This window comes from Populus euphratica, unplaced genomic scaffold (assembly GCF_000495115.2).
Source record: "Populus euphratica unplaced genomic scaffold, PopEup_1.0 scaffold448.1, whole genome shotgun sequence".
Classification (NCBI taxonomy): Eukaryota; Viridiplantae; Streptophyta; class Magnoliopsida; order Malpighiales; family Salicaceae; genus Populus; species Populus euphratica.
The window spans coordinates 380,193-390,992 of NW_011500031.1; the positions used below are offsets into that span (position 1 = coordinate 380,193).

Consider the following 10,800-nt stretch of genomic DNA (forward strand, 5'->3'; position numbering starts at 1 on the left):
TATATATATTATGCAATTGATTTTTTTTCATAGTTTCATCATTCACATTTGTTAGGATTGAGCTTGTGATTTTTCCATTTTAGGTGTTTTCAGTCAATGGTTTGAAATATTAAAATGGATGGACAATTTTTTTTTCTTTTTTTTTCTTGATTTTATCATTCAATATTATTAATTTTTTAAAATTGATTTGTGATTTTTCTCAATTTTTTTATCAAATTATTTCGGTATCATAATATAAATAATAAATTTTATGGGTTAATATAGGTTGACTCACCTCTTATTACCTAGTTTATATGTTTATCATGCTAAATTTGGTTGATTCATGTCATTTTATTGTCCTTTTATTTATTTAGTTTTTATACTTTTAAGATTGTTTTTTCAAGTTAATGTGGTATTTATTTATAAAAATTTTATTTATTTACTAGCATTGTTTTTTTTAATTATTTAATTAAAATAAAACTAACTTAAATTTTGTCGGGCTTGCAATCCAAATTGTTTGGTTTCCTTGTTTCCTTTAAATGCCTTTACACCACCTATACTATCACTATCTTTTTTTTTTTAATTTGAATTTTGATTTTGATTTTAATTTATATCTTGTTTTAATATAAATTTTAATTAAATTTATTTTTCTATTAATATCTCTCCTCTATGATTTTTTATTTAGCTTATTTAGTCTTTTTTTTATATAAAAAAAAACATTGCTTTGCATGTGTTTAATTTTTAAAGATATAATTTTGATTCATTTATAAATTTTATTTTAAAGTTTTATATAGATGATTTAAAAAATAAAAAAATATTTATTTTAATATGTATAGCTTTATATAATATTTTTTTATTTTATCCAATCAATCATATATATTATAACAATTAACTAGTATTTACACTAAAACCCATTAATGTTCATCACATTGAAGCGGGGAAAGAAGAATTTAATAAGCCAGGAATTGAAGATTTTTGACCCGTCAAGAAAAGTTCCCTTAGATAATTAATGTTTTCCATTTGCAGACATCTGACTAAGCTTGGATTTTTATTTTTTTTCCTAATTAAGCACTTGGATATAAACCAAACCAAACCAACCCCAATTAATTAAATTGCCCCCTTTTTGTTTTTAGCAAGGGTTGCATGGAGCAAGTATGGGTCTTTTCATGGTTCATTATAAAAGTAAAAGGGGGTGATCTGTGGGCCTAGCTTCTTACAAGAAAACGAGGTGACAAGCGGGTCCCCTGAGTTCAGACTGAAGTGAAGTGACAAAGATAACTGGCACATGCCCTAAAATAGCAACCCCACATCTTCAAACAGCTGATGCTTATATATATATATATATATGACAAATGGAAGTGGTCAGCCGTTGTAGTGAACAGTATCTCCGGTGCTTTGCCTGCCACCAACCCAGCAAGTGGCATTCTTTTTCTGCAATACTATCTATCATGCATCTACGATTCCATATTACCTTCGGTCACTATCATAAAATTATTAAATTTGAATAGAAATATTAAAAAAATATTTTTATTAGTAAATTACAATAAATTTTATTCATTAAAATATTTTCTTTGTATATCACAAATAAAAAATAAATTAAAATAAAAAAATTATATTAATTTATTATTTATACCAATAAAATTATTGATAATATTAATACCGTTAGTAAAATCTATCCTAAACTTGTTGATAAACTTTTTTAATTTTTTCTAACATTGTTTATTATATTAATTTTTTAAAAAATTATCAATGGAAAATTGTTAATATTTTCCAAAAAACTCTTAAATTATTCACTTTCCACTTACATTGATAATTATTATTCTTTATAGATATAATCATCGATAAATTAAAAAGTTGTGAGTGTTATTTGACGAGTTTTTAATTTTTTTATTAAATTTAATATTTAAATTAAATATTATAAACAGAATCAACAACGGATTGAAATGTCGTTTGTAATATTTGACAGTTTTTATAATTTTTTTATTAAATTAAAATTTTAAATTAAATATTAGAGATAGAATTAGAAATGAAATGATTAAAAATATTAATATTTAATTATCTATTAGTAAAATATTTTAATAAAAAAATTAGAATCTCTCATTTCAAAACATATAGGTATTCTCCTCCTCATCCTCCTCTTCGTCTCATGTAAAAAACATCAGCATCTATTTTTTTTTTTTTGCTCTCCTCAACTCCTCTTTTCTTCCCCGTTTATGCATGTTTTCTTATCTCTTTTTTTTTTCTCTTTTCTTCCCCGCTCAGGCATGTTTTCTTTTCTCTTTTTTTTTTTTTACTATTCTCAATTTTTTTAATTAACATACTTTATAATTTTTTTTTCTTCTTAGCTTCAATAGCAACTACATTAAGATAAGATTTTTATTTTTTTTATTTTTTGTGTTTTTTTATTATATTTATTTTTATCTTATTTTTAAATTTTTCTGTTCTTAATAATTGTATAAATGTTGTTGTAAGATTTTTTTATATGAGATCAATTTTTAGTTGATTGATTTATTTGTTGTTGTTGTTGTTGTTGTTTTTGTTGTTTATTTTTTTATGTTATTTATTTGTTGCAAATTTTTTTGAGTTGATTTTTTTTCCAAGTAACTCAGTTCTAAGTATTATAAAGTATTAATTTATATTAATTTAATTATTTTCTAGTTTTATTAAATAGATTTTTTTAAAATATTCTTAAATAATCAGGAATGGAATTATATTTGGTATTTTTATTGGTTATATGATAAGCTTTTCAAGAAAAATACTGATACGATGAAGTGGATAATTTTGTCAACGCTCTTTTCCTATCAATAAATCCATAAGTTATAATATTTTACTATCAATAAATAAATATTTACCTCTAAAAATTTTTATCAACGGAGCATTTTCATATAAGATTCCGTTTATATATTAATTAACAATTGAATGATAAAATTTATCAGTAAATATGAGAATCCTGATAGCGAAGGTTCTTGTCTAGACAATTCAGTTGACCAAAGCTTGGCTTCTCGTGATGCCTTACTCCGACAGCTTAAAGAGAATTTGAAGCAAATAATTGTATGAAATAGCAGGCATATTCCAAACGACAAGACATTGAATACAAAATGAGGGACTTCGTGTTTTTGAAGCTTCATCCTTACGAAACGCCAACAATCAGTGTTTAAAAGAGCATATCAAAAGCTTGCAAGCAGGTTCTCCGGACCATATGAGATTGAAGAAAAACTTGGAAAGGTGGCCTACAAGCTCAGGCTTCCACAATGATATTGTATTCACCTGGTCTTTCATGTGTTCCTTTTGAAGAAAATAATTGGGTGGAACAATGGTTGTTGGTACTAATTAAGTTACCTCCAATAACTGAAGATGGTGAATTAACTAGGAACCAGAGGAAATATTAGACAATAATTAGGTCAAAAAAAGATCCAAAATTATCGAGGAATACTTGGTCAAATGAAAACGACTTCTAGTAGATGATGCTATGTGGGAAAACACTCAAGAAATGAAATACAAGTTCATAAATATGAGGGCAAGGTTTCAATTAGAGGAGGTATTGATAAGCCAAGAAGATCATCCCAAAGAGTGCAAACAAAAAACCCAAAATATTTTGCGTAGGAGTTGTCATGTAGGAGAGTTGTGCACTTGACATTACATTATCTAGGATGTCATAAGGGGGACATGCACAGGATGTCATGTAGGGGGCTTGCATGATCTAGGACATGATAGCATACATGGAGATTCTGAAAGCTGTTGTTTGTTGATCAAGTCCTCAAGCTTGCTCAAAAATAATTCAATTAGTTATTATATATGCTTTTGGATAAATTTTGGCTACCAAGTTGTGTTCTATTTCGTAGAGATGTGATCTCAGAATTAGGAATAGATGTTATTTTTGTATTTAAACTTCTGTATTGTCGTTAACAAAGCAAGCTTATTCCAGACAAATTACTACGTCTATTCTCACCCAAGTAGAATTCTATCTTCCTTAAAGCATCTTCATAGCTTTGATTTGATTCGGACCTATCACTTTGTAATTATGTGTTTTTGAAAACTGGGTGCTTGTCACTTTGATCCTTGAACCTTCCATGGGTATCGGGTTTATGACACTCGAACCACAGTCAACAGGCTGGCTTGGTTTTCGACTTTACGCAACCCAAAGAAAAAGACTGGATTCTTTTCTTGGGCTGATGCTGAACTTGCAAGATGGAGAAGACCATGCTCCTCGGGTGCCTTGCGAAGGTACAAGAAACTGTCTTAAATAGGACAACAAAACATCGTCTTTGAAGTGTCTACAAGTTAATCCAAAAAACATGCACTGTTTTGGTATCTGGATATGCTCATACACGTGATGGGATGCCATGTAATCCAAGGATAGACCAAACAAAGATGCGCATCAAGATCAGGGAATAATGTGTGCAGTAAGCAAACTCGGACTAAAGTTCTGGCAGGTTTACTATTAGAGACAAAAACCTTGCTCTGTCCCCTCTGAAGTCTTGTTCTAGTTTTCAAGGCTGCATCTGAAAATCTGGGAGTTAAAAATCTTCACCGCCATCTTATTTTAAAGCTTTGTGCATGCTTCCTTAACTTCAAAAGCCATGAGTGACACTCGTTTTTGGTTGAATCAGAGTGAAATGGATTTTAGGATTTGAATTGAAATGATAAAATCTATAAGAAGCCTCCGGTGAAATTAAAGCGGTTAGATTTTCCAAGAAAGGGTTAATCTGGCCTGGCACTAGTGATAAAGATGATCCTAATATATGAACTTCAGAAACAGAAAAGGTATGCTAGCTTACGAAGTCTCCAGCATCGTATCATCTTTTGTCCACACTGATTTGCTATATATGTAGCTTCATCAAAAGTAGCTTCAAATACAACACTAAGGGCGCTGAACCTTAACGCTATGTATTTATAGAAACAAATTAGTAAGCCTCGGCTGTCATAAGCCCAGTACTCCAGGTTGGAGCAAGTCACAGTAATCAAAAATGAAGTGACGCGTTTAATTTTTATATAATTTTTAAATTTATTTTTATTATTGGTAGATTCAAATAATTTCAAAATATAAAAAAATAATGAATTTGAAGTAAAAAAAATTCAAAAATACAGTTGGATTATATTATAATGTCAAATACCATCATAATTAATCAAAGTCGAAAAAAGAACGAAAACAAGAAAGACGACGACCTTCATGGACCCAGGTCCAGCATCAACTGGACAACAAATCCTTGGTAATTCCCTACATCAGATGCTTTCTTTGATGCTCACTATCATATGACTTTATTATCCATGCAATGATATTAACTAATCTATGCTCTACCCTCCTCATCACGTTTGGCCATTTCTTGCTCCAATGCAAGAAGAGCACAGGCCCATCCTAATGTCTCTTTCTGCTATTTGTGTTATTAGCTATATATATCTCACATCCTTAGCATTTAACACACATGGATTCAAGTTGGGCAAACTCTATTCATGTGTCTGCTCTCCATTGAGCTTTGTATCTGCTCCCTGGCATGCCTTAAAGCGTCAAGAACTTCAGTAACACTTCTATTGACTACCTTCAACTCACTTTTCTTGGTAGAAGCTGGCAAACTCAATGGGACTAGTGCCAACGAATTATTCACATAAGCCTCGTTATCACTCTCATTTCCTGCATTTTTCTCCATCTCCACCACTGATGATTTAATGCTCGCAGAATTGAAAGAGATTATTAGAATACTGACTTAATTAGCCTAAAGAAATCCCATTAAATTATCATAAATAAAAGTGGCTATTGAAAAGGACAAAGCATGTTGAACTTGATACCTTTGATCATCAATCTTTGAATCTTGTGAACATGCAACGGTTTCATGCCTTGATTTATCTAAAGAACAATCTTTGAGGTTATTGTCAGCATTTGAATTTTGAGTCTCTCCGATGGAATCGGAAACAGGACAAATATTTTGATTGGATGTAGTTGTTTCAGAGCCATTCTCATTCATATCTTGTGAGCCTGCTGTGATTATGACTTGGGGCTTGGATTCAGATTCTTGGGGGTCTTTGTGGCCTGCAGTACTTGTGGATGATGCGCTACAAAATCCACTAATCTCAGATGAACTTGACTTCTCTGATCCCTCTGATGCAGGCCAAATCTTCAAGGACTCAAGCTTCTTCATCAAGTATTTATGCTTCTTTTCAGCTTTTTTCCTTAATTTGATCTCTTCTCTGAGTTTGTTCTCTAGCTCTATTAACTATACCATCAAAAAATACATGAAAATGAAACTTAAGATCTTACAATTGATGCATTGTGGTTGTATATTGACATCCCAAATGCGAAGTATGCAATAACATCAATCTACCCAGAAGGAGAAGAAAAAAAGTAAATTAAAGGCCATCCAGATGTCAGGGATAGAAGGAACAGACCTTATTTCCCATGAGCTCTGCCTCCTCTTTAGCAATCTTTGAAGCTTGTCTCTCTGCAATCAACCTTCCTCTCAGGCATTCTAGAGTCCTCAAACTATCCTCTCCTTCCATTTTCTTGCTTTCACGACTACTGTGAGGCAATCCATCTCAAAATGTGAGAGATAAGAACAATTAAAGAAGAGAAAACAGAGAGATCAACAAGAGCCCACCTCCATCCTTTGCCATCCTTCCCAGTAGCTGTCATGTTCTCTGTCACTTAGCCTACTTGATGAGTTAAATTCTCTGGAAAGAAAGAAATGTGGAAGACATTTATCCCAGCCACTACTGTTCTGAGAACCAAAACTGTGAAAATTTGTATGAAAGATAGGGGAGGAGCTACCTATGTTCAAAAGCTAGTGCTTTGGTCTCTCTTGCTCATGCCGGGTGCCTTTAAATCCAACTTTGTTTATTACCACTGCCACGCTTCATCATTTTTGCTTTGGTTCGTTGCTCTTTTTCTCTCCGCGTTAATTTTCACCTCAGAAACCAAAGTGACTTCCTTGCTTCAAGACAGTGAAATCAGCCGCTTCCACTGTGAAAACATCCTCTCATAAGCTACAACCTCCAGAAGTAAACATAGGCAGACATTTCAGTTGGACCACTTTCAAATTTAGCAAATACAGAGGCGCACACACTGCTCACTCCTCAATGGCATTTAATGGCACCCAAGAGACAATCCGTGTTGGAGAAATCAACGTGAATCAAGAGAGAGAGAGAGAGAGAGAGAGAGATATCAACGTGAATCAAGATGTTTTATTATAGATTGTAATATAAATTTTATTTTTATTTTTTAATATTTTTTTTAGTTGCTTGTTTTTTTATGTCAATTAAAATGTATAATTAATTTTTTTTTTAATCAAATTACGCTTGACTGCCATACCAAAATTTATTGGGTTTGACTTGGCCATCTTACCAAAATATTTTTAATTATCCAAAAACCTATAAAAAGTAAAATAAAAATTAAAAAGTAATTAAAATTTTTATTTTGGATATTTTAAATGTTTATTTATAAAAAATATAAAAAAATATAAAAAAATCAATAAGAATTTATATTTAGAATATTTATAGTTTAAATATTTTTTAATAAAAATTCTTAAAAAATAATTATAATTTATGTTTAAGATATTCTAAGGAAAGTTTAAATATTTTTATTATAAAAAATTAATTAAAATTTACGTTTATGATACTTCAAATATAATTTAAATTTTTTATAAATATAAAAAATTAATTATCATTTTTGTTTAATATATTTCAATGGTAGTTGGAATTTTTTTATAAAAGTTTTTAATTAGAATTTTTATTTAAAATAATTAAAAATAGTTTAATTATTTTTTAATAAATATTTTTATAAAAAACATTAATTAGACACGGCCGCCATATGTAAGTTTGTTAGATTTGTCATAGCTATATTTTTATTTAAGATACTTCATAGATAGTTTAAATTTTTTAATAAAAAATAAAAAAATTAATTAGAATTTTTGTTTAGAATACTTTAATAATAGTTTAAATATTTTTTTAAAGAATAAATAAATTAATTAGAATTTCTATTTAGGATACTTCAAAATGGTGTAAATGTTTTTTCTTACAAAAAATTAAAAAATAAATTAATTAGGATTTCTATTTAGCATACTTCAAGGATATTTTATATTTTTTATAAAAAATTAATTAGCTTTTCTGTTTTGGATAATTTAAGAATATTTTAAATTTATTTTTATAAAAAAAATAAAAAAATATTTAAGATACTTCAAGGATAGTTTAAATTTTTTTTAATAAAAAATAAAAAAAATATTTTTAAAAATTAGTTAGGATTTCTGTTTAGAATATTTCAACAATAGTTTAAATTATTTTTATTAAAAATTAAAAAATTATTTAGGATAGTTCAAGGATAATTTAAATATTTTTTTATATAAAAAAATTAATTAGGATTTCTGTTTAGGATATTTCAAGGATAATATAAATTTTTTATTAAAAAAAATATAAAAAATTGCTTAAAATACTTCAAGGATAATTTAAATGTTTTATTTTATAAAAAATAAAAAAAATTAATTAAGTAGTATTTCTGTTAAGTATACTTCAATGCTAGTTTAAATATTTTTTTAATTAATAAGAATTTCTATTTATGACTCTTAAAGGATAATTTAAATATTTATTTTGATAAAAAACAATTTATCAAAAAAATCAATTAGCATTGTTGTCTAGAATACTTCAACAGTAATTAAAATATTTTTTTATAAAAAATAAAAATATTTATAAAAAATTAATTAGAATTTTTATTTAAAATACTTAAAAATAGTTTAAATATTTTTTATAAAAATAAAAAAAATTATATAAAAAAATCACGCACAGATACTAGATACAAGTTGTGTGGGCCTACCACAAATTTCTGATCAAAGTTACTTGGATTTATAATAATCATCAACCAAATCTATTGAGTCTAAAATATTTTCTAACACTTTTAATATTTTTTATGTATTTAAAAATAAAAATAATATTAATTCACTGCAGAGTATCTGCAGAGCATAAGACAAAACACTATATATAATATATGGCTACATGGATAAAAAAATAAAATCAGAAACTAGAATTATGTCACGGAGCTACAATCTCATGGAGCCTGACCCTAAATGTCCCTGAATTGTCTTCCTCTTCGACACCAGTCTAATTTTTTCACCACTTTTCTCAACAATTGAATTTTCCATTTGTTTTTACACTTACTCACTTGTCAGTGTAATTCCCATCTGTAATAATATCAACAGTATTTCATGTCCAGCTGAAGGAATCCTTCAATATCGTCTTAATTACTACTGTTCGTGTGTCACCGTATTGTGTTTTTCTTTTCATCATCACTTCATTATCTTTTGTAAATTCAACATTATTTGGCATCATTAGCTGCTCCTCGATCTATTAAAGTGTTAGAATCAGCCTGCATTGCACTCAAAGAAAGGAGTAGAAAAAAAAAAGGAGTAGTGGCTAGTATTTATTTAGTATTTACTAATGATTGATGACCATGGCAGCCATTCTAAATGATTTTGCATTATGAATCTGCCCACCTTAGTAGCATAGCTTGGGCAAAGGACCTTCATCAGCATTCAAACGAACGAAAGAGCTATAACAATGATTGAAACTAATGTAAAATACGAAAGAGCTATACCCCTCTAATCAACCATCAACCAAAGAAAGATTAAAAAAAGTAAACATATAAAATATGAAAGACACAAAATAGATTCACAAAGGATTAAATAACTTATGCTAACCTAAGTAACCAATGAGTAGTTAACCTAAAACTTTCATGCTAATAAAGCCGAACATAGAAATTCATGAATAGAAATTTAATAAAAAAAACACAATTTTATAGCCTAATGGGATAGGGTTAGACCTAGTAAAAACTTTCTAATATAAGATAATTTAATCAAATAAAACCAAAGTAATGCAGCCATGGCCTGTGGAAACAAAACATTCTAAACATTCAGGTGGTGATTTTACACAACTAGATATGAATTTAATCTATAAAGACTATGGGGATGTTATAGACTAGTGGAACAAGTTTATACCCAAAAACAAGTCTGATCATGCCAAACTAGGTTAGGGCTTATAGAACTAGAAAAGTGATTAGGGGTCTCTGACTAATGCTAAAAACCAAATGCACGATACATCCTCTTGAATGGAGAGATATCAAATATGATGATTTCAATTATCTTATTAAAATTTATGAGTTTGTTGGAACTTTACAATTAGAAAAAGTTGTGAATAAAGTTGAGAGGATTTTTAAGTAAAATGATGTTGTGAAGTTCGCATGAATTAAGTTAATTGTAGTCAAACTAAAAAGTCAAGCATATATTTGGTGAGAATAGTTGGAAAAAATAAACACAAGAGTGGTAAAGAAATTTGAAAATTAGTGATTGGGACAATATGAAAAAAAAAATGAAGGAGCACTTCCTTCATTTTAACTATTATCAAACCTTATACTAGAGTTGTCACACATTGAAACAAAAAGGTAAATTTATCAATAATTACATTGATGATTTGTACTTGCTATTAGCTTTGAATGATTTTGAAATAATTGAAGAGCAATTGGTGGTGATGTATTTAAGTGATATATGATTGTCCATCCAAGATGTATTATATCTTAAATCTATGTGAACAATGTCTTAAATCTATGTTGATAATTTATGAGGCAGATCAAAAGCCCTTGTGATTAGTACTTAAAAATATATTTTTATTAAGGTTTTATATTATTATTTTGCACTTGAAGTATCAATAACTCTTTAACTAAAGCATGTTTTATAATAACATATCTAATAATATAAGATATATTTAATTTATGGTAAATCTTCATTTTAAATACAGTCTATCACATAAACAAAAGAATTGATTGATGAGTTTAAGTACTGAAATTGAAAG

At 28.4% G+C, this 10,800-nt stretch overlaps 1 protein-coding gene across 3 annotated transcripts; it reads right to left on the minus strand.

Moving 5' to 3' along the window:
* Positions 1 to 5,042: 5,042 nt before the first annotated feature.
* Positions 5,043 to 7,090, minus strand: LOC105142483 (uncharacterized). Of its 3 annotated transcripts, XM_011050138.1 has the most exons (5): positions 6,740 to 7,090; positions 6,570 to 6,642; positions 6,361 to 6,490; positions 5,764 to 6,188; positions 5,043 to 5,655 (listed from the first exon to the last, which is right to left on the minus strand). In XM_011050138.1, the coding sequence occupies exons 2-5, from the start codon at positions 6,602 to 6,604 to the stop codon at positions 5,409 to 5,411; spliced, it is 837 nt and encodes a 278-aa protein (XP_011048440.1). In that variant the 5' UTR covers positions 6,605 to 6,642; positions 6,740 to 7,090; the 3' UTR covers positions 5,043 to 5,408. The 3 variants fall into 3 exon arrangements, with proteins under 3 accessions (XP_011048440.1, XP_011048441.1, XP_011048439.1); XM_011050139.1 differs by having other exon boundaries at positions 6,578 to 7,090; XM_011050137.1 differs by having other exon boundaries at positions 6,570 to 7,089.
* Positions 7,091 to 10,800: the final 3,710 nt, after the last annotated feature.

Excerpts from the sequence above, each read along its gene's own strand:
- LOC105142483 (XM_011050138.1), bottom strand. The coding sequence starts at position 6,604 with ATGACAGCTACTGGGAAGGATGGCAAAGGATGGAG. Across the intron at positions 6,491-6,569 it reads AAGGATGGCAAAGGATGGAG|TAGTCGTGAAAGCAAGAAAA; the intron begins GTGGGCTCTTGT and ends ATTGCCTCACAG. Across the intron at positions 6,189-6,360 it reads CAGAGCTCATGGGAAATAAG|TTAATAGAGCTAGAGAACAA; the intron begins GTCTGTTCCTTC and ends TTGATGGTATAG.